Source organism: Populus nigra, chromosome 6 (genome assembly GCF_951802175.1).
Source record: "Populus nigra chromosome 6, ddPopNigr1.1, whole genome shotgun sequence".
Taxonomy (NCBI): Eukaryota; Viridiplantae; Streptophyta; class Magnoliopsida; order Malpighiales; family Salicaceae; genus Populus; species Populus nigra.
The window spans coordinates 7,677,666-7,705,345 of record NC_084857.1 but is presented as its reverse complement, the minus strand read 5'-3'; the positions used below and the strand labels follow the sequence as shown (position 1 = coordinate 7,705,345).

Genomic DNA, 27,680 nt, shown 5'->3' with positions numbered 1-27,680 from the left:
AGTTAAGGAACATATGAAGATGTAAAAATTGTTTTAAACCCCCATTCCGGTCCAAAAGATTTAATAAAGTAGAGAAATTCTTTCTTGGGAGAGAGCTAATTACTACATCCAAATAGCCAGACAAATGAATGACATGGCTGACAATATTTGCCAAGCATCATTAGGGTACTAGATTCAAACACTCTTGTTTCCTTTTAGCTCTCATCACAAGCTTTCTTGGCTAAGGGCCATGTGACAACCCTCAAGCCAACAAACCAGTAGTCTAATGAAAAGCCACCCACCATGCTACTTTGGGCTTAAGGAAGAGGGGATGCACCCTGGAATTAACCACCACTCTTTGTAACAGCTACGAAGATCTAATTAATTAAGCAATCTTTTAAGTAACCCAAGGATAGGCATAGAAACCCAGCAGTGGCATCCTACCTACCAAGGGGCACAATTGCATTACAAGGACAGAAGTTACAGAACATTGAGAAATTCCTCTCTGTACCTCAAAAGATGAGAGTGTTGAGAAATATAAAGTCTAACAATTGCAGTGAAACATTTTTAAAAAGAGGATGATAAAAAAAAGAAGAAAAAGAAGCATCGATACAAGGGGTATGAACTTTTATAGGCATGCATAATTCAAATGGAATACAGCTGCTCTTTTGAAGATCAAGCAAGATAGATGATCTTATTGTATTGAAGAAGGGGTATCTAAGTAAGAGGTTGATCCTTTAAAATAAAATGAAAAAAGGCAGCTGGACCTGTAGCCGAGTCCCAAACAATTGAACAGACTTAAAATGCCTTTACCTCTGTGAGATAATACCAATGCAAGATAACAAAATAAGCATCCTGATTTTTCTGCCACGGGCAATATTATTAGGTTTGATGACATCAAGTCACCAAGGCTGCATGGCAGATTGCTACATTACCACTGAGAGAAAGCTAAACTTAGATCTTTGACTTTTTAGCAATTTTAAACCATTCAGTATGGAAGGATCCAGGGATATCAATCATCTCACATGTATACGCTCCAAGAAAATCTCCTTGAGCTTGGACCAAATTAGCAGGCAGCATGGACCTCCTGTATGTGTGAAAATACGCAAGGCTAGAAGACATACCAGGGGTGGTGCTAATACCAGAGTTGATAGCAATGGAGACAACTCTTCGCCAAGCAGATTGTCTCTCAATAATTTCTTTTGCAAACCCCGGATCCACAAGAAGATTAGGCAGGTCTGGGTTTCTAACATAGGCCTTCTTGATACGGCCAAAAAGACATCATGGATAATGCAACCGCCTTTCCAAATTCTTGCTAGCTCCCTCTGTTTCAAATCCCAACCCTTTATAGAACTCCTTGCGCGTATCAAGTTCAGACCCTGGGCATTGCTGCATATCTTAGATGCATTTATTGCTTGTATCACATTATGGATCAGTTTTACCCTATCCACGACTTGGTCAACTAGGATGTCACCAACACCGCTTGATTAAAAAAAATTTACAGCTTCAACTCTTTCTTCCTTCAGGCCACCGAGGAATCTTACTTACATCGAGGATGACGCTATAGTGGGGAGCAGCAACTGACAACTCAGCAGCTTGCTGAATTGTCCACTTACCAGTACCCTTCAAGCCAGTTTTATCCAAAACATCGTCAACCAAATATCCTTCTCCCTTGTCATCCTTAATTCCAAATACATCTGATCTGCAGTGATCTCAATCAAGAAACTCAGCAGCTCCCCCTTGAACCATTCAGACAATACCTGGTGTAGTTCCTCGTTGGTGAGCTTCCCAACCGATTTCAGCACATCATAGGCCTCTGAAATCAGCTGCATATCACCATATGCTATCCCATTATGAACCATCTTAACAAAGTTTCCAGCTCCTCCTTTGCCAATATAAGTGACACAAGAGCCACTATCAGGGACTTGAGCAACCACCTTAAGAAGGATATCTTCTGTGTTTGGAGGCCTCAAATGAACCACCGGGCATTAAAGAAGGTCCATGCCAAGCACCCTCTTCGCAACTTGAAACTCCCATTCCAACATAAAGCAAACCTAATTCAGCCATAGCTTCCTCCCTCCTCTCAGTGTTCTCATACCACTCATCACCACCATCTATGATACAATCCCCTTTCTCCATATGAACTGACGAAGTTTTGATGGTTTGATCGACTAGGGCACCAGCTTTAACAAGCATGATTATCACACGAGGTTCTTGGATTGACTTAACGAAGGATTCAGGATCATGGAAACCATATAAGGGAAGATCTCCCTCCTACTTGGCTCGTTCAACTTTCTCATCAACTTTCGAGGTGGTCCGATGATAAACAGAAATAGGGTATTCTTTCTCGGCAATATTGAGGGCAGGATTTTGACCCATGACAGCAAGGCCAATTCTAGTCGAGGGAGCCATATCTAGTTTCCTGTTCAAGCTCTGGATTTCAGTTTCGGCAGATGGAAACCTTGAATCATACTTTCAAAATTGGTTTGCATACGAAAAAAAATATCCAAAGAGCTTGGAAGAAAACATATCGAAAAATTGATGGCAGAAGGATAGATGCCATCATTAAAAAAAAAAGAAAAAAAAAAGAAAAGAGCCCTACCTCCACTATCAAAATTATACCATTAATAACAACAACATAAAAACTGTGCCTTAAGATTACTAAAAAGATCACTACTTTCTTCTTTAAAGTTCAATAAAATAATTACAAGTTTGCTTGAGAAACTAGAACTTGAATGAAGCCAACCGAATTTGTACAGTTTTTGCTACATTCAAAAACCAAGTCTTGCATTACAACGAACGTAATGCGAAAACACAACGATAACATGGGCAATTGTCGAGTGAGTGCATAACAATTTTTGCTTTTTTTTTGTGTTTTTTTTTTCAATTCAACTTTCAATAATTCAATGTTTTTTTTTAATTTTATCATTTAATATTAGATTGTTTTAAAAATTATATTTAGTATTTCTTTTCTGTTGGTTTATACACCGATCTCATTAATTTAGTTTTCTTATTCAATTTCAACCTTTGAAATTGGATACATTAGGAGTAGAGTTTTGTAATTTTTTTTTAATTTTTATATATGAATTTATCCTAATTTCAAAAGATTAACTCGAGTTCACTGGAGTTATTTATTTAGGATTTTTTTACTAATTAATTTTTTTTTTAATTTTATCATCTAACATTGAGTTGGTTAGGAATTGAACTTCATAATTTATTTTGATTTGTTTTTTATGAAATTTTTCTGATCTCATGAACCGAGCATAAGTTTAACATGTTGATTTGGATTGAATGAGTTTATTTTTTTGATTATTTTTTAATTGAATATATTTTTTAATTGAGCTTCGTAATGTTTTTCGAATTGTTTTTTATGGAGTTATCTTGATTTCATAATTCGAATGATGAGTTTAACAGGTTGACCTGATTTGACTTAGTTAATTTTTTATGGTCCATTTTAATTGAATATTTCTTCTTTCAATTTCACTCTTAAGCAACTCAATTTTCTTCTTCTTTTTTAATTTTATCCTTCAATATTAGGTTGTTCGGGAATTGAGCTTTATAATTTGGTTTAATTTTTTTCTATATAGTTATCCTTGTTTCATGAATTTATCTATTTTTTCTTAGTTTTAGCCTTGAACATTAAATATGTTAAAAATAGAGCTTCTAATTTTTTATGAAGTTATCTCAGTCGCATGATCTAGGTCGTAGGTTTAATATATTATCTTAAATTAACTTGGATTTTTTCTTGTTTTTTTTAAATTATATTTTTTAATTTTATATTTCAATACTAAATTAATAAATATTAAACTTCATAATTTTTTATATTTGCTTACCGGATTATTCGTGCAATAATTTCTCTTGAACCGAAAGCCACATTTCCTGTTAAACTTTAGGAATATACGTGGGCTCAAGCCAATATTGGACTAGGCTCTGAACTCCTTCAAAGGCCAACAAATCTATTGGGTTTAACCTCACTCGTTAAGATCTCACAGCACCGGCCTGGCAATATCATCCCGTTAAGATGCTGTGTTTCATTTGAGTTAAAACCAGTCAGGTGGCCTGTATTCACACTCACACAAAAAGACAAAACCAAATGAACATGCAGCGTTTTCAACACGTTTTTTAACATAAAAAAAATAATTGTAAATAAAAAACGTTGGTGTAAATATTTAATTAAATAGTATAAGAATCATATGTTAATAAATATAAAAAAAAACTGTTAAAACTAACTAAAAAATAAATTTTAATAAATAAATATAAATTAAGATATTTTATATACGGTTTGTTAATCCAATTATGTTTAATAGTTTTATTTTTTGGAACTAATTTATTATTTAATCAAATAAAATTTCAAGGAAAAATAATTCTGTAGGCTGCACAAAAAAACAACTAATGTTTAAAAAAATATTATAATCTTATTCATAAACCAAGTAATAAATAAATAATATTTTATTAAAAAATTCCGCAAATTTTTAATTAATCTTTGAGAAACCCCACAGACATATATATAAAATCTATTTTAATTAATTTCAATCTTAAAAAATAAAGTTAAAAAGAGGACAGGCTGCTAAGCCAGCATTTCTGGTCCATTAAAGAAAAGGTCGTGCGAGTAAGCTCGCAAGGCTAGACACGCTCTTATAACCCTTTTTTTTTTGTTTTTTTTTGCTAGCTTCTATTAAAAAAAAAAAAACCAAAGTTAGGGCGCCTGCTTAATTTCCTGCCACTGGAGAATAGTTAAAAATAAGGATGGAGGGTTTTTTATCTATAAATTTATTTTTAAACTTATTTTTACTTAAAAATGCCTAAAAAAACATCTTTATTATACAAATAAATCAACTCAAAACACTTTTAAATTCGTTTAAAAACACAAATCAAATAAAAATTATAATCATTTATCAAATTTGATTTATGTTTTCAGACAATATAAAAGACAAAAAACATCTAAGTAGAATTTTTTTTAACACCAATAATAATTTTTTTCATGGATGAAATGTAGCCAACCAACTATTTTCTTCTTTTTTTTTTTCATTTTCCTTATCTTCTCTTCTAAACCGATGTTTGAAAAATTAAGAAAAATAAAATTTTGAATTAAAACAAAACTTCAAAACACTAAAGGGATCAGTGATAGAATAAGAAGGGAAATAAGGGATCAAAAAAAACTTTTTCATGTGAATTTTAGATTGGTGATGCTATTTTTTATACTTTGGTCCTCTATCTTCTTATTATGTTTTTCTATAGCATATTATAAGAAAATAGTAACTAATTTGATTAAAAAAGATGCAATTGCAGAGAGAAAAATTGATATTAAAAAACAAAAGCATTGCAAATACACAATGTTTGTGCATAGAGCGTGGGGCCTAAGTGAAAACCCCACGTCTGTTAGTTTTTTTATCAATGTTAATTTTTGCTAGTAATCTATCTCCCTACAGTGGAGAGGCATATCTATGGTGATTGTTGATGGAAAAGTAACTATAAGCTCAAATTTGGACATAGATGGAGTCAGGGCAGAGTTTGTGTATGCATATGGATTCATGCAGTAAATCGTGCAATTCTAAATCTCCGGCAACCTTTTCTCCTAACCACGACAAGGCATGGGAAGAAACAACAGTATTAACTGGGATAACGTTGCTGGACAAGGTCGGCCAAAACTCTCAACTGAGGCAAGTCCAGGTGAGGTATGGTTAGCTTGTCTTGGAGACTGCAATCTGCATGCCTTCGATTCTTGATCAACGACACCTGATCCTCCGTTTTCTTTTTCTTTTTTTTGGGATCAAGGCTATCTGAAACGATAAGCCTGAGTCTTAGAGAAAAGAACAGGTAATTATAAATCTGAGAACCATACCATTTATAGTGAAAAGCGTTTTGACATGCTTTGAGGCTTGAGCACAGGGTAAACCAATCATATCCAAAAATGAACAGGAGCATTAACGAGTAAAGAAGTTTCAACAGATGATCAGATAAGAGTTGCAGTAATACTGTGACTTCCCATGCTGGCATGTCAAACAAATTAGCAATGAACAAGATCAACATAACAATTAAAGAGGGAATTAACTACATTTATACTTTGTTATTGAATACCTTAGGAATTACAATTGCGCCAGCGCAAGAACACACTGCATTCTGTTGCCTGTGCTTCCCACGCGGCTACGCCTACATCAATCGCAATTCACAAAGCAGCAGCTTCATCAAGAAACAAGTCATCAACATTGTATCCGCAACTCTTGCTCAGGAACACCTAAAACAGTTCAAGAAAAAAGATTTTTTAAGTCATTATTTTTCATCAACTGGTTGCATGTTTTGTTAAAATCATGCTGTTATGAAAGAATGCAAGTAAATATGAATAGGCTTGTTCGCTACTTAGCCTAAGAAATTATAGTAACACCAAATCCGGAAAACTAAGAAATAGTAGTATCAAATTAATTGACACCTAAATTAGTAGTGATAATGAATCCCAAAAATCAAGGCTCTTCTGCTTAGACAACCTAATAATTTGTAGTAGTTTACCCCATTACAATAATTAGTGCTGCCAACTTTATGACCAAGCTGAAGTCAAGGGCAGCGTTCTCTACATTTAAGTTTTTTCTTTTCTTAACAAAACAAACAAGTTATATTTAAATTAACAGTCTAAAATGAACACAATTAAGGAGGGGAAAAAAACCCAGAAGAATTGATAAAAGGAAAATCCTAATGCATGAACAGAGAGATAGAGAGAGAGAGAGGTATATTACCAATGGATGGTTGAAAGATGAATCAAGACACGTACTTGGCGTTGTGAAGGAAAGCGGCAGAGCAAAGAATGGAAGCAATAAAAACGAAAATACCCAAACCAATCACCAAGGAAATCCCTGCTACCACTAAATCCATTATCCTTAACCCCGCCAACAGCACCATCTTCTTCTTCCCTGTCTTTACTAGTTTTTGTCTACTCCTTTTTCATATAAAAAGGAAATAAACCCAATAAAAATGAGAGAAATCTGATGTGGGTTTCTTTAGTTCAAGAAAAAAACTCAGACATCTCAAGAAAATCTCTTTGAAGGAACTAAAGTTACAAGATAGCATCACTTTTCATAATAAAGGAAAAACTAACTGTATCCACCTGTCATAAAATTATGAACTACAGAATCGACTGTGGCCCCCTGGCAGGATTTATCTGAACAGGAAAGGTAAAATTCCAAAGGATTGAAAGACAATATCAGGATATGGATATGGAGGCGATGAAACCAATGAAACCTGCAAGATTTATCTTCTTGGGATACATTTTCTTGGTATCGGTATGTGCACCAGGTCTCCTCCTCATCCACAGTAATAATGTCTCTGTCCTCCGTGCAATCCAGGATTTCCTAGGGCTCGTTAACATCTCCATCCATTTTCTTTAATCAAATTTGTGGTCACGCAAACTCCATCCAACTGCCTCTCTCTCTCTCTCCTAAGGAATTTCCAGCACATTTTGATCATAAATTTTTAAGTTCACATGATCAAACTTTCGAGTTACAAATGTTTTTGTGCTACCTTTTGTTATTTGTTAGCGATAGTTTTGGGTTAAACTGCCATAGTTTTTCTTTTTCTTTTAATTTTAATTTAAAATTGTCTGAAAATTAGTTTCTATACTTTCACTTTTGACCTTTTGTACTCTTCATATTTTGCATATAAAGCTAATGACATTATTCGATACCCTCAACTTCTTTAACCTTTAACCCAATTATTTAATTTTTTACTTTTTATTGTTGAGGTTGATGATATTTAATTTTTTTATTATTAATGTGGGTGTTCGGGCTAATTTATGCATACCTTAACTAATCTTACGGGTCCCGAAATTAAAAATCATGTAAGCCTCTAGTAACCCTGAAATTTATGGAACTCGAACCAGTAACTTTTAGAAAACAAATTTAAAACCTAACTAGTTGAGCTATACCTTTCAAAATTATTTAATTTATTTTATTAGTTTGCTAGGCGAAGGACTTTTCAAATATATTAAATATAGAAAAGTTTAAAATGAAACTAAGAGTATATGAGCTAATTTTCAAATTTTGAATGATTTTTGAGCAATTCAACTATAATTTTAACATTATATAATCACATTTATTTTATGTTTTAAAAGTGTTTTTTTTATGTTAAATTATTTTTTTTTATTTTTAGATTATTTTGATGTGTTAATATTAAAAATTATTTTTAAAAAATAAAAAAATTATTTTAATATAAATCCATCTAAAAAATACTTTAAAAAATAACTCCACCAAATTCATTAACATCCTTTAAAAAGCAATGATGCCGAGCAGAATTATATATATTCAAATCACGAGCACAGAAGGCTTTCTACAATGCATGTACAATATTCAGAGCAAATACTGCAAAGCTCACAGCAAGTGACAAGGAGCTACTATGTCCGGATCATTGGATGCGAATCATGTAACAGTGGCCATTTCTCTCTTGCCCGTTGTTTTTCCCATCTCTCTCTAACAAGCTTCTTGAGTCATTTCTTTTCAGAAGTGAGTTAAACTGCACGACCACCTTATCTTAATAAATCACTCTGTGGACGGAGTGCATTTCCTCTTGAACTAAATTTAAGGAGGCGACACCTTGTTCTTTAAATGCAACCAGGCATGCTTCATGAAAAAAAATTATACTCCATACAGCTACTGGGTTCTGGCTAATCTTTGTTAAATATTCAACACCATTTTATAGGATAACTTGGAAAGTTTGGTTGTGCCCCTTCTACGTAATAACCGTTGCCGATTCCTTCTCTTCCTCAAATGATCCAAGATTTCAAAGATAAAAAACGGAGTAATCGGCATGTATTTAAAACTGAAGTTACCAGACTACAAGTATACGCCAACTGGTCCAACACCTGATTCACGATTCATTAGAATTTACCATGATCAGATAAGCTTCTGGAGATAAATGGAGCATCGATGCTCGTATATGCATTCGCTAGTTTGTATCTATTTGTATGAGGTAGATAGACTTACCTGGGGATTTTGGCATAGGAGGAGGGGCTACTGGTGGCATTCGTTTCCTCATTGGGAGGGGATCCGATTCCTTGATGTCAACTACGACAGCATCGGATGTCAGGAATGTCTTGGCCACCGATGTTGCATGCTCCAAACAACATCTAACCACCTGCTTTCAATTCATTGATTGAAATTAATGAAAATTTTGACATCTTGAATATATGTTATCAACTGCAAAGTAAATGGTCCAAAAAAAGAAAAGAAAAGCGGTAGTTCTAACAGAACAAAGAAATGGAAATGTGGGAAGACAGCTGTTGCAGAAATAAATCTTCAGCCAAAGTTGGCACACCAACAGTCGAGATACACTAGTTTTCTTCTTTTCTGGTGGGATCTGCCAGTACTCATATCATTCAGCAGTTATACTTTCCTGTTAACTAAATCACATCCAATTATTGAATGCGCTGCTTTGAACATATTATCTAGGTACTGGCATCGATACCTATTTACTATGCGACATCACTTTAGAGCATAGTGGCCTGCATATTCAGTCGCAAATTAAGCCCTTTTTCTCTTGTAGTGGTTGCAATTTCTTATCCATGTTCGTCACCCAAAATGGATATGTCATAAGCAAGGTGCATTTTTTTGGATGATTCACGTGATCATATCATTGAAATACCTTTGTGGGATCTATAATTCCAGCAGCTATCAAATCCTCGTACGTGTCTGTTGCAGCATTGTATCCATATCTTACATCAGTATTTGACAAAACCTAAAAAGTTCACAAGTTTTGGAACCAAATTGTTGTTATAATGATTAAAAAGAATTCAGAAGCACAGATTTTCAAATTTCAACTTCTTATAATCTTAAAGCACAGTGAAGAATCAACACGCAAAGACCTGGTTTATGACGACATTTCCATTTACACCTGCATTCTTAGCTATTAATCGTGCAGGATAGCTCAAAGCTCTTTTGAAGATCTCAGCTCCAATCTGCATGAAATTAACTTAAGATCACTTAACTTTAGTGAGCAGTTGAAAGAGCTGACATCCGTGGTGAAATATTTTGTACCATCTGAAATGAGACACGACAAGATATTACAGCATATATATAAATTGTAGGTGTTGAATTTCACATTGATCAGACAAACTTTTCCAAGTCTTATCATACTATCCACGCTCTTTGAATGGAATTAAATAAAAGAATTACAGAAAATCATTTGAAAGAAAACATGCCTTCTGCTCTTCATTATCCAAAAGTTCTTTAATACCATCCACCTTAGTTGATAGCCTCAAAAGGCTACAACCACCTCCAACTACTACACCTTCCTCAATTGCTGCCTGCAACATACAAGCAAGCAGCTTATTATCTATAATTAACAAAAGACCACCTGAAAGATCGATGAATTAAAACAACAATTTACCTTGGTTGCATTTAAAGCATCCTCAATTCTCAGCAGTTTGTCCTTCAACTCGACTTGTGTCTGTGCTCCTACCTGTAAATCAATCGATAACAAAAGAACAATGAGGAGTTTCATACGCGAGACGATCACATCTTCAAGATGAGAAGTTGCTGATCACTACAGAGCACTTGATTACCTGCAGAATAGCAATCCCTCCAGATAACCTTGCTATTCTTTCATTCAATATTTTCTTTTGAAATTTTTCTTCAGTGTTCTGCAAACACGAGGGACAATGGTTCCATGGTGGTCGTCATTGTCAGGAAATTTTTTTACCACGTGGCAAGTATTCTCAAAATTTTAGGAACCTTAACTTCGAAACTGGATTATGCATGTCTTAGGTTATAGTCAAACTGTGATATTCCATTTTTTCACCTACTCTTGATTACTCAGTGAGATTTTTCACCGAAACATAGAAACTTATGTTGTTCTGCGAAGGAAAACATTCTTGTTGCTGAAAGGAATTAACTTTCTATTAATTGCTCACATAGGAGAGATTAAAGCACGGATCAAAAGACTGAAAAAGGTTTCCTATTTTTTGTAAAGAGTGATTGGATTGATGATGGGATTGATAATCTGCATAAGCCAAAACTAAGATAACTTTGTACTAAGAATATCTGTTCAACGTGGAAAAGTTTTTCTAGCATTTATCATCCTAATTATAAGGCCAAAGGAATAACAGATTTGACTCAATGTGTGTACAAGTTGACTGTCACTGATGATCATGCAATGGATGCTACTATGGAACTTGGAAAGAAATGAGAATGCTATAATGGAAGGGATTACATTGTGAAGAGCAGATGCACCTCAACAAGACTACATATCTGAGAAACCCTTTTCTCCACAGCTTCTCGAGTGCTCCCATCAGTTACTATCAACGTAGAATCTTTTGTTATCACCACCTTAGTAGCAGTGCCCAACACCTCCTTCCCAGCCTTTTCTAGCTTCAGCCCCATATCATCTCTAATTACAGTGCCTGCAAAACATGGAATCATCTTGAATGCATCCATGAAACCAAAGTTATATACATGTGTGTTACATTTCCTTTGCATTCACTTATGTTTCACAGGGAAATGGAATTAGAATTAACATTCATTTGGCATCTCATAGAGGAATGAAGATTGCCTCAATGACTCCCAACTCAAAAGGACAAAATATATATGAGATGCTTGCCTTTATCCTTATAAACCTAGAAGCTCGGACATAAAACCCTGGTGGTAGAATCGGACAACTTACTTAACAATGCAATAAATAACAGCCAGAATTGATGCACAAAGTTTAGGAAAAAAACAAAAAAAAAACAGGAGAACATAATCTTCTACCTCCTGTCAAGATAGCGATGTCATCCAAGTAGTGGCTCTTCCGTTCACCAAAGGCAGGAGCTTTAATAGCAACTCCCTTCAATAGACCCTTGAGTTTGTTCCTAATGATTGGAGCCAGAGCTTCCTGGTCCACATCCTCTGCAACTATTACAATTGGGTACATCTCTTTAACTGCATTATCCAATATTTTGAACACCTCCTTTGCATTCTGTATTTTTTTGTCAACCAAGAGTAGCTGCATCCAAAAAATCTCTCACTTTCTGATAATTTCATGGAAGAGCATGACAGACCGTATAAAGTTTCCTACCTTGCAGTTGTGGAACTCCACTACCATTCTTTGCCGATCAGTTACGAAGTAAGGAGACAAATATCCACGATCGAATTGCATTCCTTCTACAATTTCTAGGATGTTCTCAGTACACCTTCCTTTCTCAATTGTGACTACTCCCCTTCTTCCCACTTGTTGAATTGCATCGGATATCATGTTTCCCACTGTATAATCATTCCCTGCGCTAACTGCAGCAACATCTGCAAGCTCATCGTTCTCAACCTGCATTATGTTTCTTAAGTATGATTGCTTTTCCTACAGAAATACATTTTGCTCTTCACACAAGCTTTTTGCTTCCTCTTATCCTGGATATTAATTATTTCAAGCGAAATTGAAGAAGAAAAGCTGTGTTACTGACCTCCCTCGACATCAATTTGAGTTCAGATACAAGAGCTTCCGAGGTTTTCACAATCCCACGAGCAATTTGAACAGGATTCATGCCAGATGCAATCACCTGGAATCAGTGTAATCTTTAATGCAGAAATTTTTCAGAACTTTTCATAAAGAATTTAAGGATATTCAAAATGAATGCTAGAATCCACTTCGTGAAATAAATGACAAGCGTATGCCAACAGCCAACTAATTTTTTTTTCCAAGATAACAAACTCTCAGCCACAGTGGAATAGCATGTTCTAGGCCTTCAATTATCAAAATCTGAAACTTCATTGCACGAGACGCTCCACTTGTCTTGTGTGAAGTAGTTGTTACCTTTTGACCCTCAGCGATTAAACCATGAGCAAGAACCACAGATGTTGTCGAACCATCACCAGCAAGGTTATTTGTTTTCGCACCAGCTTGCCTCACCAATTTTACTCCAACATTCTCCAAGGGATCCTCCAGTTCAATCTAAATATTAATCCAGGCATAGAAGAAGCAGTTAACTAGGAACATAATAATACCAAGGAATTAATAATGATCCATTATCATAAGAAAAGGCATAGAAGAAGCATTTGAAACACAGAATTGTAATTTGTTGCATTTGAAATATCATGAACCCATATCAAAACTGTAGACAATGATACATTCAAGTCTGCTTCTGTAATGGAAAATAGATACATCACAAAAGCTGTTGATTTCTACATGGAGTTTGAATGGAAGTTGTGCCAAAATATAGAAAATAAAAGGCAATATGTGTGCAATTGCAGTAAATAGTACCTCTTTGAGGACAGTTTCTCCATCATTAACAATCTTGGGAGGTCCATACTTGTTCTGCAACACCACATTCCTTCCTTTCGGTCCTAAAGTCACTCCTAATAACTCCGACACCATCTCCACCCCTGCCTGCACAGCACGAACCAATCATCATCGAAGGCAAAACTCAATTTGAAAAGGGAAGGTTCCGTAGTGTCTTGAATTGCAAACCAGAAGTTTCTTCGTGGTTGAACCATCATGGTTGAAGTAAATTTCCTTGGCCATGGCTTTCGGGCTTAACATAGAAGGAGAGGAGACCCTCTTGAGCCTTGTTGGGTTAGTGAGAGATATTGCAGAGATTAGAGATGGCGAGCATGCCATGGTTAATGCACCACCAGCAAATAACTGTTCGGTTTTGTTTCTTTGGGATATCAGCTCCTTCGCTATTTGAGGGATAAGGGGGAGAAAAAAAATATCTTGGAGTGGATTTTGGCGCTATTTCAAGAATCTTTCCGTTTTACTTTTTTATATCTGTGTTTGGAGCAGGAACAAAACATTTCGAAATTCAAGTGATAACCAATGGGCCAAATCCATAGATTAAAAAGAGACTCGAAGGACATAAATACAAGTGTCCGTCCCAAGGCCTCTAAGGCCCACAAAATCCCAATCCAGCTCATGAAAAAATCTGCCCTCGATTATTGAGAGTTGAGGACCCTTGTAATTTCCATGGGTTTTGCTCACCTTATCCCTTTTTATTTGTTTGAAATATATAAACAAAATTATAAAAAGGTTATATTAGTAAATTTCACTCTTGAAAGGCAATAACTACCACATCCCTTTTTCTACGAGAAGGGATGATAATTAGACTCCTTAAACACTTCTTAATAATTAATTGGTGCGTTGTGGTCGACATACACATTAGCTTTCCTCTCTAGTTTCCACGCATGTTCTTGCCAAATTATACAGCCGTCAGCTTATTGTAATGGGATTCGAATTTCGATCTTAATTACAGTAGAGTTGATTAGTGTATCTAGAGAAATAGCAGTAGAATCTGATGGGAATTGTAATCAATCTAGCTATCTAAAGTCAACGTGAAAATAAAAGTCAAAGAGCCTCGATCGATAAGCAAATTAAATGAAGCACGATCTTTGTTAATTAATGTTCAAGATGCTTCATGTTTGCCTTTTTGAAGCCCTCTCTTGTTTTCTGCTATTTAAATGCCAATTACCTCTTCTTCCTATTATAGTGTTTCGCATTGCCAAGCGTGATGACATCTAGTTCAATGAACTGCATGGAAACTTTCACACAATTCTAGATATAGCCAGCCCGAATTCTAGCACTGTCAAAAAAAAAAAAGTCATGTTTTTGTGCTAATGTTTCGTGTTTTTATCAGTTTTTTCCATGATTAAGAAAAAAAAAATTAAAACAGGCCAATTAATAACGGTTGTCAATTTTATAAATTATATGAAGTCAATTTCCTGACAGGAAAAATTGGATCCCCCGATGTTTCATTTTTGTGCTTTTTTTTATTGATATTTTACTTATTCGAAACTTATCACATGTGGAGATGTGAGCTAGACACGTGATGCATGAAATTCACGAAAATTAGATGCTAATTATCAATTGACCCAGTTTGGTTTTTAAAAAAAATTAGAACGATAAATTTAAAATTTTTACATAATAACATTGTTTAAAAAAAATTAGTAAAACAACACACTTTGACTATATCACGTTTCAAGAGCTAAACATTTAGTAAATGTCACTATTAGAAAGGGCGACATGTTTAAGCATTACACTTCTTAAACGTGACAACTTAATATATCGTGTTTCGAAAATACAACATTAATTAAAATAGAAGAACACACAAAAAAACAACACACACAAGCATTTCATCTCTCTTTAAAAACCGACCAATGCCCTCGATTTCTCTCTAAAATAACCCAATAAACACTTATATTTTTTCCCTTGACACAATTAAAAAAATTAAACATATCCTAGTCTCTAAGCATCCTTGAATGTTTTTATGTTAAAAATCTACCATTACATTTGTTGTCCCCATTGCCCTAGTCTGTTTTCTAGTCCTACAAGCAAGGTAAACATTCTACGTTGCTATGAATTTGTATTTGGTTTGGTTGAAATAAAATGATTATTCGAGTTGAATATAAAGTATACGGTGACTTTAGAATTTGTTGAATTGATGTTAGATTAGTTAAAAATATCGTAAACTATGAATGTTTTTGATATAGTTGAATATGAAAATACAATAAATTAATTATATGTTGTGTTTAATTACTATTAGATTGTCGAATTATGGATTTTATGTATTGTTGGAATCAATTAATAATGTAATCAACTATACTTGATGATTTAATGCAAGAGATCATGAATGTAGTAGAATTATAATGAATTACATGCTCCATTGAATTGTTGATAAGTTGATGAATTTAGTGTTTTCTTTGAATTATATTAATTTAATAATTTGCTATGAATTTAGGTTTGATTTAACGTAATTGAGCATAAAAGGATTAATTAGATTTCGTTTCATGAATTCTGTTTAATTTTTAGTGAATTTACTTTAACGTTAAATGTTAGAAATTTGATATGAATTTTGCCAATTAGGATGGGAGTAATATAATTTAGTTAAAATTATGTATAATTGACCAAAATCCAAATTGTTTTATTTTTTTTACAAAATATCTCATAACATGTTTACGTTGTGTAATCACATGATGTTATTGTTCATGACGTGAATAGTAAAATCACATACAATGGTAGAAGCATTTTATTGTTAAATGACAATCTAGGTATGTTGTATGCAAAAATGAAAGAAATCATTTGCTGTTAAATGATGATGATGATGATGAAATCATATTTCATGTTCGTGAATTAGAAGATGCTCATGGGTATAGTTTTGTTATTTATAGACTTGGCACTAAGCCATAAACACATTCCAAGAGGGTCTGATTTGAAAATTAAAAAAAAATTAATAGTAAAAATAATTTGGTTAATACATTTAAATAATGACATGTTGCACATTCGGTTGAATACTAAGTCTAACGGTCGAACTCTATATTTGCTCAGTTACAATGTGTGCAACCATTTGAATATAAGTGATATTTACGTAGAAGATATCATATAAAACGTCAGATTCATTTGAGATAACAAAGTTAAAAGGATTACACACACGTGTTTCGATCTTGTCTAAAAAGACCATCATCAGCTTAATACAAATTTTATTGTTAATGTTAAATCAATCTTTATAATTAATAAAATTTTAATGACGATTGTAATCTGTCTGCTGGTTTAATTGATTATTGTGATGCGGTTGACCAGTTTGTAAGAATTTAGTTAAATATTGTGGTTAGTAACTTCGACATCCTAAAAAAAAAGATATTTTACCAAAACCTTTTGTTTTGTGTCATTTATCTATTAATTTACATTTTACATTACGATTGCCCAAATTATCCACCTAATTTGGTGTGCCTTTTCTCATTTATGTTTAATTCAATTTATTTTTTATTTATTTTTTTGTTACAAAGAAGAGGATAGGAGGAGAATGATCCTACTGCTAATCGAGCCACAGGCTTATCGGCATGTTGAATTAAAATTACCGTAATCGAGTTCTAAAAAACTACAAGAGTAGCTAAATCATGAAAGGTTGCCAATAAATTCCCATCCTGAGCCCGAGATCGGTAGGTGTCTATCACATGCAAGATCCTTATCAAACACCAGCAAGGACAGCTAGCTAGCTTCTTATCACACGTAGCACAACTCCTTGACTGCATCATCGACATGGAAAAGGCAAAAGGACGAGAGGGAAAACAGTTCTCGACGATGTCTCTAAATGGTGGTGTTTCCCAGGAAGAAAGAAATAGAAATCATTGACCCCAAGTGGGCACTGGCGATGTAATGTTTGACTTTTGGTGGCATGATTTCAATGCTCATTTATGGAGGAGCCTTCCCCTTACTCTCCATCCCAAGTCGGTCTCACTTCTCGATACACCGCCTCAATTATATAAGGTAGCAAACCTTTCCATCGCCTTCCATTTATCTCCACTAGCTCTTCCTGCCTTAATCACAAAAATGCCAAGGAAGCTCACTTTCTTAATGATGGTACTGTTTCTTTTATTCTCAGGTGCAAAATCCAGGTCTATTTCAGCCTCCACCAGGCCAGAATCCACACCGCCGGAAACATCCTCACACATTCCTGCGGGATCATCACCTGTGAGCTTGTATTTCTAGTCGTCTCCCGAAAGAAAAATTAAGTTATTTATCACGATGCAAGATTGCGAGCTAATGATCTTGTTTCTGTTCATGCAGGGGGAGTCAAGCATCAATGATGAAGGGTACTCATGCTCTGGGTTAGAAAGTGAAGAAGAGTGTTTGATTAGACGGTCCATGGCTGATCATACAGACTATATCTACACACAAGATATAAGTGGACCATGACCCTTTCCCCCCCTCTCTTTTTTACCAGTGGTATTTCTGTACTAATTAGTTTTATTTTATCATTCAATGGCTAGAGCATGAACACTCAGTTTTTATATCGATCAGATTTCATCGTTACAGATTCTCTTCCTGTGATACGCCTTCCACTGTTCTACAATAAAATGGCATTAGTATAATGATTTATGCATCTGGGCACCTGTTGTTGTTTGCCACTTATTTGGTACCCCATTAAATAACATTTATATATATATATATATATACATATATATATATATCAATGACTAAAATAACATTCCCACTGGTATATCTATTTGAAAAATTAATTAGTTACTATATTCGAAATACTAACTAGAAAGCATACACTAGAAATAATAAAAATATCATCGAAAAACTTGAAGAAAAAAATAAATTAGCGCTTCTCTCCCATCTTTTTACATAGGGAACCATCATCTCCATCGTATCTCTCCCTTTCTTCTGCGCAACAACCTTTCCCCATCACCTCCAACAGATTCTCCATCTCTTTGACTATTTTATCCCTATCTAGTATCTACTCTCCACAGTTGCCAGCATCACATCTCTGCCAAAACCTTCGTTCTTTCTGGGCAATTTAACCTTAAATGGAATTAGAAATCAGACCTTTTTTTGACTCAAATGCCAGTCAATTTCACAGCCTTGATCTGCCTTAGTTTGAACCCAAAATCCGGTCAGTTTGGACCACGAATCATACACGAAAACACAACCAAAACCCATCTGAATCCTTCCGTAAAGAAAACACAAAACACAAATGCATTTCCCGATATAATGAGATAGTGGCTTTGCCAGTGGATGAAGATGAATGTGCCGCTTTATTTCTCGTGGCAGCTCGACATATTTTTATGGAGAAAGAGGTGGCAGGAGGTGCAACTGTAGCAAGGACCCCATATTGGTTCGTGTAAGCATGAAACAGAATGGACACTATGAGCCTGGCATTGGAAATTGCTAAACAAAATGATCTGAAGTGGAATAGTGTAAAAATTATAGGTGCTAAAGTGCTTTCCCTCCTACCTTTTGATATCTTAGATGATAAAGAATTGCTCTCTCTTTATTTTTGCAACAATGAAAACTCTCTTTATTTTCTTTCTTAACCTTTTGAACCACAATCAAAGAGACGAAATCACAATCTCTCGCTCTGCCAATAAAAATTTAATCCTACTAGTATTCAATTGCCCACCTTTTGACCTGCAACTTGACTTTTTCACGGACAGCTAAGCATTCAAGAGACTCAAATTTCAAATAATCCCAATAGAAAACGCAGGAAAGTTTGCCACAAAATAGAAGAAGGTAGAGATTTTGTGTTTGATTTTGTCTAAAACCTTATATTTGTGTTTGGGTTTTGACTTGTGTTTGACAAAGAAAAACATGAGAGAGAAGAGAGGATTAGCGTGAATGGAAAAAAATGAGTTATATTTATATTATTATTATATATCATTTAATTGATTTTCAATATCTGTTTTATTCAGATTGCAAAATGTAATATTAAAAAGTTTAGTTAAAAAAAAAACATACTACAATATGCTCAAAATATTTTTTTTTAATTTTAATATCTACTGACCTATCGTGTTCCAATATGGATCAATTAGCCCTGGAGCAAAAGATATATGCAAAAGATATCACAAAGGAAAATAGCGAAAGGAAAATAAATTAAATATACAAACACAAGGTTTTAGATGTTAGGTTTTAGATGTTAAGACTGATAGAAAATAATATAAATTATATATTATGATTTTATTTAATAATTTAAATTATTGGATTGAAATAATTTTTTAACATAAAATTAGAGTTTTAATGGCTAAACGGTCAAGAGTTCGAATCTCATCATTTTTATTTATTTAATAAAAATTAAGTACAAGGTAATGTGAGTCTGTGTAAATTTCAAGTTCAAAGAGTTTTTATTTGAGGAGGTGTGTTATAGAATAATATAAATTATATTCTAGGATCTCATTTAACAATTTAAGCTATTGGGTTAAAACGATTGGTTTTAGAGAAACTTTCAGATTTTATTTAACAATTTAAGTTATTGGTTAAATTTAAGCTATTAAATTAAAACTTTCGGGTCTTACTTGGCGCACCAAATATAACCCATGCACTTTCAATTTTAATCTGAAATTCTTTCTAAAACAGAAAGAAAGAAGAAGAGCACGTTGATTTAGCCGAGCATTCTAATTTTTAAAAAAGCTTGTGATGCCATATGGACTGAATTTCTTCCCCCCATTAACAAGTCCAAGGTTTTCCATGAACTTTGAAGTTTAAGCACATTGATTTGATTTCTTAACTTGTTTATTAAAACTGAGATTTTGACAGTTCAGAATAAGTACAGAAACTAAAATATTCATTAAAAATAATAATTTCTGAACTCTTAGGTGATCTGCTAAAGCCCATCCAGACTTCTTACGGATTGAAACAAAACCCAACATAATGGAAGTTTTGTGAAAAAAAATGCGGTTCATTTTATTCAAGTCAACTATATAATCATCATGGGCACTAATATTACCTCATATATCCGTGTTAGTATTAAAAAATAATATAAATTAAATTCTAAAATTTCATATAATGCATGGTTTAATATTGTTTTATATTAGAAAGCAAATGATAGCATGGAACTCTAAAAATTTAACTTGAAAGAGAATATTAAAAAATAATATAAATCACATATATTTTCAAGTAAATGTTTCATTCGATTCCTGTATCTGTAGGAACAAATCCGTGTGCAAAAAAGAAGAAGAAAGATATGCGAGGAACAGACAGGCTTGCCAATGTAGTTTTATATGCCATTATTACAGAAAGGAACCGTTTGCAAAACAACACCTGAAGTACATAGGCTCCACTATGATGATGCCCTCGGATTGGTGAGAAAACTCTACTCAGGCAAACCAAGTTAGGCAGGGCAATGGTGTCCTCACAAAAAGCTAAGAATAGTACTTGAGCTGGTTGAGGGTATTTTAGTGGATAGCCCTTTCAAATGTTTTTGCTTCTTGTAGCAGTAGTTGTTATTTGTATGATGAGCCACTACCACCAGCACCTCCACAACCATTTGTCTTCTTGCTCCTGCAATCGTGAGCAACACTTGACCTAGCTATGGGACCTCCCTTCGCCTTGGCGTGAATGATCCAGTTCAGACAAGGTCCACCACTTCCAGGAATTTCTTGTTTCTTCATCATCTTTTAGTCCACCTGAGAAAAGTCTTACTTCCTCTTATAGTGAATGAAACAAAATCTCGAAACGTCAGAGATCATTGTTTCTTTCTCCTTTTTCCTTCTTTCTTTTCTTTTCTTTCTTTCTCCTTTTCTGGTTTCGTCAATTTCATCTGTGATTAATTAGTACTTCTTGTGGACTCTATTAAGGGTTGGTGGGGCTCTTAAGTTCATGATTAAAAGTTGTTCAAGCATAATTATTCTTTTATATGTTCCTAATGGACCCTTAGGATATATCATTTTCAAGTAGTAATTTTCTTTGCCGCCTGCATTAATGCATACGCGGCGAGAAGTTTGATAGAAAGTTATATAAAGGGATTTGATTGTTTTAAGGACTTGGGGTGATAATTAAGCCAAGGAGGGGAATGGTTAAAAAGCTGTTATAGCAGATATAAGCTAAAGTTAAGGCAAATACTCATTGATAATTATCACAACAGAAGGAACATGAAGTAGTTATTAAAATGGCAAAAGATCTCTTGTTTTCAATGAAGCAAGTCCACGGAACTAGTGATGGATCGGTTTGAGGATTCAGCTCTGAGATGGGCCGTGTTGCAGGGGACCTCTTCAAGATCCCTTAAAGCAGTAGTAGTGAAAGGACTGCCAATTTGAAAGTCAGTAAGCATTTGGCGAAAATCAGAAGCTTCTTGTTTGAGCCTTGCATTCTCTTGAAGAACACGGTCATGACACTCAGACACATGACTCAACTTGTCTATCAGATTGTGGTTCTCAGTTCGCAACCGAACCACCTGAGACCATAGCTCGTCTAGGTGCTTCTGTTTCCTCATCCTTGACCTACGGGCGGACTCTCTATTGGAAATCATTCTCCGCTGCTTCCTTTCGTCGATGATGCTCAGTTGGTGTTCCTCGGATTCGTCTGAAGTTGAGTTGTTGCTGAGACTCGAGGACTGCGGAGCGAATTCATAAACTGGTTGAGGTAAGGATGAATTCTGCAAGTTGCTTAAGAGCCTGTTGAAATGGAAGGATGGTATGTTGCTTTGTTGCATCATGCCGAAATTAGCCGGAAATGGAACCAGATTTTGATCAGCTGTTAGATAGCGAATTCCTGTGAGCTCACCTGGAAGCATGGCTAGAGGTCTAGCTAGGATGATACTTCAAGGTTTTGTATTCTTGTTTCTGGAGATTGTGGCAATGAAGAACAGCATGAGAATTTGAGGGGTTTTATAGGAGGAAAAAAGGCTAATGAGGCGGGCCAATTTCAGCAACAAGTATCAACAGTATCAGAAGCTTACGTGAGCAGAATTAAAACAATTATTGTGAATGGTACCATAAATGCTATCTCATGTATGCATAATTTTTTTCTCGGTGCCAAGGATATATTAGAATACTTCGCTAGTCAACTAAGATTTAAGGTTTCTTTCTTTAATAATTTTAAAATATATTCTTGGTATAGTTGATGTGTTAGAAAAATCTAATAATCCTTGTAAATTCATGAGTGAAGTATACCTTCTTGATCACTCGACCAACCCTTGAGATTTCATGCATGTATGCATGATATAAAAGCATACATACACCCGCTCACTCTCCTAAAGGCGATCGGGTGATGTCTTTAGACCTCGTGAAAAGACGTTGACACATGCTAGTTTATGATGCGTGCTTGCTATTTATGTATGTGTGTTCGTGTGTGTATGCAAGTACTGATCTATAACGCATGCATGATAATGCAATCATAGAAATTTGATTTAAATAATATTTTTGCTGAGATATGATGCTTGCTACAGAGAAGGTGATGTGGGGATAAATGGGAATGTTTTGGAATCAGAGGAGGAGTGATGGAAACTGAGAGATGATGTTGGAGTCAATCTCAGGGGAGGTTTTCCACGGAAACCGGGGCCATTTCGGACTTCAAACTCCATCAGCCAATAATAATACCTTGTGCTCTATGACGCAAAGAAGTTCAGTTTAAAAGGCAAGTTTAAATAATAGTGCTGATCTGGGTTTAACCATTTTTAATCTATTTCGATGACTCATTAAGCACTTACAACTTGGGATGGGAGGGTCCATCAACGAGGAATTATCTATCTAGTTAACAAGTACCTAATCCCATCCTTTTCATCTAATCTTCTTCTCCAAAGGCTTTTTATTTATTGAATTGATCAAGGCAAGAACACCCTTTGCAAGTTTCACTGATCTTACTTTGTCGAGGCAAAATTAATCACAAGCCATTATAAAGCTATTTAGCGTCGGCGATCTTGTTTGTCCGTTGTCTAATTAAACTATAACAATGTCCACTGAACATTCAACCTCGCATTTTCCTACACGACAAGAAGGAAGCGGAAGTCAATGGCCTCAAATTATTCCTTGAAATCATTCTACTTTCCCCCGGTTTCTTTTCCGGTGTAAAAAAAATTAAAACCATATTTTATTAGACCAGGCTCGGGATCTAGCCGGATTAAAGGTTTGGGTACTAGATTTATCAGGTCAGGTCGGTGGATCCATCCCAAATATATCATGTAGTTTGAGATAAAACAAAACAAAATGAAACAAAACGAAAAAAACCTCATTATATATATATATATAATAAAACAAAATATATTTTATTTATCGAGTGTTTGACATATATGGATATTCGTCTGAATACTATTCAATATAAAATAAAATAAAATAAAATAAAATAACAATATATATAATGTTATATTTATACGATACAAATACATATATCTTGAATTAGTTACAGTTAAATCTGATAATATTTAATATTTATATTTTATTTAAGTTATCAATTAAAAAAAAACACCCTCATTCATTCGACATCCCCTTCAGCCCCACTAGCTTGGACTATATTATCAAGAAGATTAGATCAAAAAGGTCCTTGCAGAACTTGGAAGCAGCAACTTACAAACGCAAGCGTTTGTATGGTATTTTATCAACAGAGCTGAATATTCTATTTCATTCTTTTTTCTTTAATTTATTCAATAAAATATGCTCAGTTTAGGCGATCTCCCACTATGGAACTTTTCTTCATCCTCCTTTCAACTCTTAAATTCTTTGTAGATGAGAATAAAAGTTAGGGATGATTAATTAAACGAGGAATTTTCATGAAACTCATCTGCAAAAGGCCAAGCCTAACTGGTGTTCGGTTATCATATGGCAGCCTCCTATTTGTTTCTTTGTGAAATCTCTTATTGCCTGCTTATTGGTCATCGTGCATCATGCATTGCCGTGATCTGAAAATTAAGCTGCAAATAGATTTATTAATCCATCCCCTCATTAATTATTAACATTGGTTGTGTTATAAAGTGCATACTATGCCAGCTTTGGTGATGGATTCCGCACTCACTTTTTTGTTTTCCTACTTTTCTTTTGCAACCTGCCAGATAAAGTAACCTGCTATTTATACAAGGTTGTGCATACAAAAGCTGAAACAAAGGTAAGAAAAACAGAACAGGAAACAAATCCATCTTTCCTTGCTAAAACTTAATCTGTCTGGGCTGTGATGGGAACCACCGGTTACTGTCCTCAGATCGTGGCCTGTATGGCAGTGTCATTTTCTGGGGTGTAGTTAGTGCAAGAATGACTTGTATAGTCCAAGCAGAGAGAAGGGAAAACGGTTCTGTATTGACCATGTCCCTTGCTTTTGATGCATGGTCAATTCGCCATTTTTCGGTTATAGCCGCATAAATGAAGCTAAAGTTGTCTTCTTTTTTTGGCGATTCACCATGAAGGACTTGACTTCAGACACTCCATATGTAAATAAGGAACATTTTTTACAAAGAAAAAGAACAAGGAGGGTGAAAATAATTTACACCATGTAAAGTCTGTCGAAATAAGTTGGACAAGACATGATCGACCGACAGCAAGTTATGTGGTAGAAGGGACACCAAACTAAGATATGCTATTGTCACAATCGATAAATGGGAGTGACCTAGAATATGCTATTTGTGGAAGGTGAAGGCCAAGCCAACAATAATTTCATGAAGTACAATATATGATGTTAATTTAAATGCACTGCGATTTACTAAGATCTGAGGACTAATCCTGCCCTCTTAGGTAAGATTTTCCTCTCTGAAAAGAGATCATGAAGCGTCGGGAATTATAACAACAGTACTTTTTAGACCTGAATTTTTGCTGCAGAACACTAGTGCAGGGTGGCGGTGGCAAGGCTAGACCTGTAACGTTCATGATCATCACTCTAGCAGAATCAGCTTTTTTTAACCAGCCTGGTTATAATATGTATGTGTTGTCATGGCATTGACTGCACCGTTAACGTTATCATATCCCGTGCAGTCATTGCGTAGAAGCTGCAGGGAAAAGTAAGGAAAGTGCCTTGTTAGGAAATGATCAAGATATCCACCGATCATATTTTACATGATAAACCAAGAAATTATCCGGAGATGCAAACCCACATCAGGCATAAAATTCACGAAGTTGCTTTGATTTGATTAATCATTAAACATGTTGGAGAAGGGCTAGTTCATGGTCCTACCATTTAAGGAAAACAACAAAAACAAAAAAGATACCATCACCAACCAATATTGCTGCTGCAACTTGTTCTCCTTATCCACAATTACATATTCCTCATATATACATGCTAGTCTAAACTCATATATAGCCATAGATAAAACGCAGACACAGAAAGAGAGAGCACCATAAAAATGACTAAAGTGCTAGTACGGAGGGGGGCTGGATTTAACAGCTACAATATGGTAGCAAGCATCAATTTTGGGAGGGTAACGCATAAAAATGAAACAGCTGATCATGTTCCCTACTGGGTCCATATATTACCGTGGGTGCCAGGCGCACCACTCGCCCACCAAATCGCACCGTCTGTCAACTCACCTCCGATAAAGGCCATTCGCATCTTTCCCTCTCACTCTCACTTTTATGGCATGTACAGGAACACGCATACTGAAAACAGGATTCTGGCAGGGATACTGCAGAACCTGAAGTTCCATTAGCTATTCATTTCTGCATACTTAAATCGATAACTATTAAGATTTAAACCTGGATTTCGATATTAATTTCACAACAAATGAACCTGTAACATGGTGATGAATACATTAATAAAATATGAACCTAATATGAAACTATGGAAGTTAAAAGTTGGGCCACCAAATATGGTTTTTTATTGCTTTTGAAAGACGCATGCAGTATTTGATGAATTAATCTCCAAATCCCAGTTCTATAATCATCTCTGGTTCACGTGTCGCCACCTGAAACGAGACTCCTGAAAATTTCATGAGGCCACAGGATACCACTCATCAAAATCTGTTTTCAAACCTTCCAAGGCTTCGATCCCCATCATGGACTTGCTAGTTTTTTGTACCGTCATCTGTACCGTGTGTGCACTGTCTCCACTCCCCCCCACTAAAACAAATCTTTTATTTTTTCCTTTCTTTCCCTCACAACTCTTCTAAATGGGGTCATCACATTTTTGTAGTGATTGGTTGAAAGAGGATAAGGTCACGACCATCATCATCCACTCATTTGTCTTTCTACCTTGGCTAAATTTTTTTCATGATCTCTACATTCTTTAAGAAATTAACCATTACACTAATACATATTTTATAATGTTCTCAATAGCATTGTTGTCCATAGCATATAACTTTGTGTTTTATAATACTGATGGTGGATGGTGCATTGAGAATAATATTTACTAATTTGAACGCATGTTTTTGTTCCTGCTTACGTATCATCTGAAGGTCGTAATCCACTAACAATGTGGATATTAAAGGGTTTTTTTTTTAATAATAATATGTGGATATCAAAGGCTGTTTAGCTGTTTCTAAAGGATCAATTGCCATTGTTTAGTCACTGATTCATGTTTTTTCGATGTAGCTAGCACATCTTCTTTATCTCCTACCTAGCTATTGCCACTGTTCCGTTCCGTCATGTGTCAAAGCGATGAGAGATCAAAAGTTTGTCGACAGTAACCTGATTTGATCATTGGATACTTGCTTGATGAAAGGATTGGCAACCGTCATATCTGCTTCCTGGTACTGTCAGGAAGTCACATTGTTGCCAAACTTGCAACCAGTAGACGTGCCATAGTGATCAATCTCTATCTCTATTGGAGAAACAATATTGTTATTAATGATCAAAAGACCACATCTTTGGTAAACAAATTTCGTGCAAAGCTTCTCCTGGTAATTGATAGGTCACTTCCCTCTCATGCCATCTCTTTCAAAAAAATGAATGGACATAAATCAAGAGGTTGGTATGGTGGGATAATCAACTCAGATGCTATATTATTTGAATCCTGAGAAGAATGGTGTATTAAGAATTCTTCAAACTACAGTCCTTTGCTCTTTGCCCCCACCAACTCATGCCCTAGCCAATTTGCTAATGACAGAAATACATAACCATATACTCGACATGGCACTATGTGGAGAATGCACAATATTATGGAAGCTTTAGCCTTTACTAATCTTCAACATCTTTGAACCTAACCCAATTTCCATGGCGTAAGCATGTCAACTTCAAAGCTTTTTGGCGTCTCCATTAGGAAGTTAAATTGCATCATGTCCCTGAGTTCCAAACAGCACTTCAAATGAGTTATGGTTAGGGCTTGGATCTAGGCCTAAACCATGGTTGTGGCATCATCCATATATATGATATGCCACTTTATTACACTAGTTTCTTTTCGAGCATTATCAAACACAAGATCTTCCTTGATCTGTTCTAAACTTATTCTTCTGTTTAATGATGCCTATTTGGTTGTGAAATTAATTTCCTGGGTGTGCTCCATCGAGTCTAATTAAAAAGTTGTCCTCATTTGACGAGAAAGGTCTCCCTTTTTTTTTTTTGTTGGAACAGGCAGAGACATGGCACGTCATCTAATAAAATCATGGTAAGTTTGTAAGAGTTTGTGAAAAAATA

General features: G+C 35.0%; 3 protein-coding genes, 1 long non-coding RNA gene and 1 pseudogene across 5 annotated transcripts; 1 reads left to right on the top strand and 4 right to left on the bottom strand.

Annotated features, from left to right (window-relative positions):
- Positions 1-587: 587 nt before the first annotated feature.
- Positions 588-2,561, bottom strand: LOC133697010 (6-phosphogluconate dehydrogenase, decarboxylating 1-like; annotated as a pseudogene).
- A 2,701-nt stretch (positions 2,562-5,262) lies between these two features.
- LOC133696938 (uncharacterized) lies at positions 5,263-6,209 on the bottom strand. The gene is made up of 2 exons (XR_009842768.1): positions 6,058-6,209; positions 5,263-5,759 (listed from the first exon to the last, which is right to left on the bottom strand). It is a non-coding gene; the product is annotated as an uncharacterized LOC133696938 (long non-coding RNA).
- Positions 6,210-8,195: 1,986 nt separating this feature from the next.
- On the bottom strand, positions 8,196-13,671 carry LOC133695861 (chaperonin 60 subunit beta 4, chloroplastic-like). 2 transcript variants are annotated; one of them, XM_062117827.1, is made up of 14 exons: positions 13,396-13,671; positions 13,189-13,314; positions 12,742-12,879; positions 12,392-12,487; positions 12,013-12,255; positions 11,706-11,940; positions 11,190-11,359; positions 10,523-10,600; positions 10,348-10,419; positions 10,160-10,264; positions 9,824-9,916; positions 9,604-9,696; positions 8,946-9,096; positions 8,196-8,824 (listed from the first exon to the last, which is right to left on the bottom strand). In XM_062117827.1, exons 1-14 carry the CDS (start codon positions 13,543-13,545, stop codon positions 8,796-8,798), a joined length of 1,779 nt encoding a protein of 592 aa, XP_061973811.1. In that variant the 5' UTR covers positions 13,546-13,671; the 3' UTR covers positions 8,196-8,795. The 2 variants fall into 2 exon arrangements, with proteins under 2 accessions (XP_061973811.1, XP_061973813.1); XM_062117829.1 differs by lacking the exons at positions 8,196-8,824; positions 8,946-9,096; positions 9,604-9,696 and having other exon boundaries at positions 9,840-9,998.
- Positions 13,672-16,948: 3,277 nt separating this feature from the next.
- On the top strand, positions 16,949-17,800 carry LOC133695862 (phytosulfokines 1-like). The gene is made up of 2 exons (XM_062117830.1): positions 16,949-17,388; positions 17,485-17,800. The coding sequence occupies exons 1-2, from the start codon at positions 17,074-17,076 to the stop codon at positions 17,611-17,613; spliced, it is 444 nt and encodes a 147-aa protein (XP_061973814.1). The 5' UTR covers positions 16,949-17,073; the 3' UTR covers positions 17,614-17,800.
- A 3,435-nt stretch (positions 17,801-21,235) lies between these two features.
- LOC133695758 (basic leucine zipper 43) lies at positions 21,236-22,078 on the bottom strand. The gene has a single exon (XM_062117700.1). It carries the CDS (start codon positions 21,926-21,928, stop codon positions 21,326-21,328), a length of 603 nt encoding a protein of 200 aa, XP_061973684.1. The 5' UTR covers positions 21,929-22,078; the 3' UTR covers positions 21,236-21,325.
- Between the last annotated feature and the right edge of the window lie 5,602 nt (positions 22,079-27,680).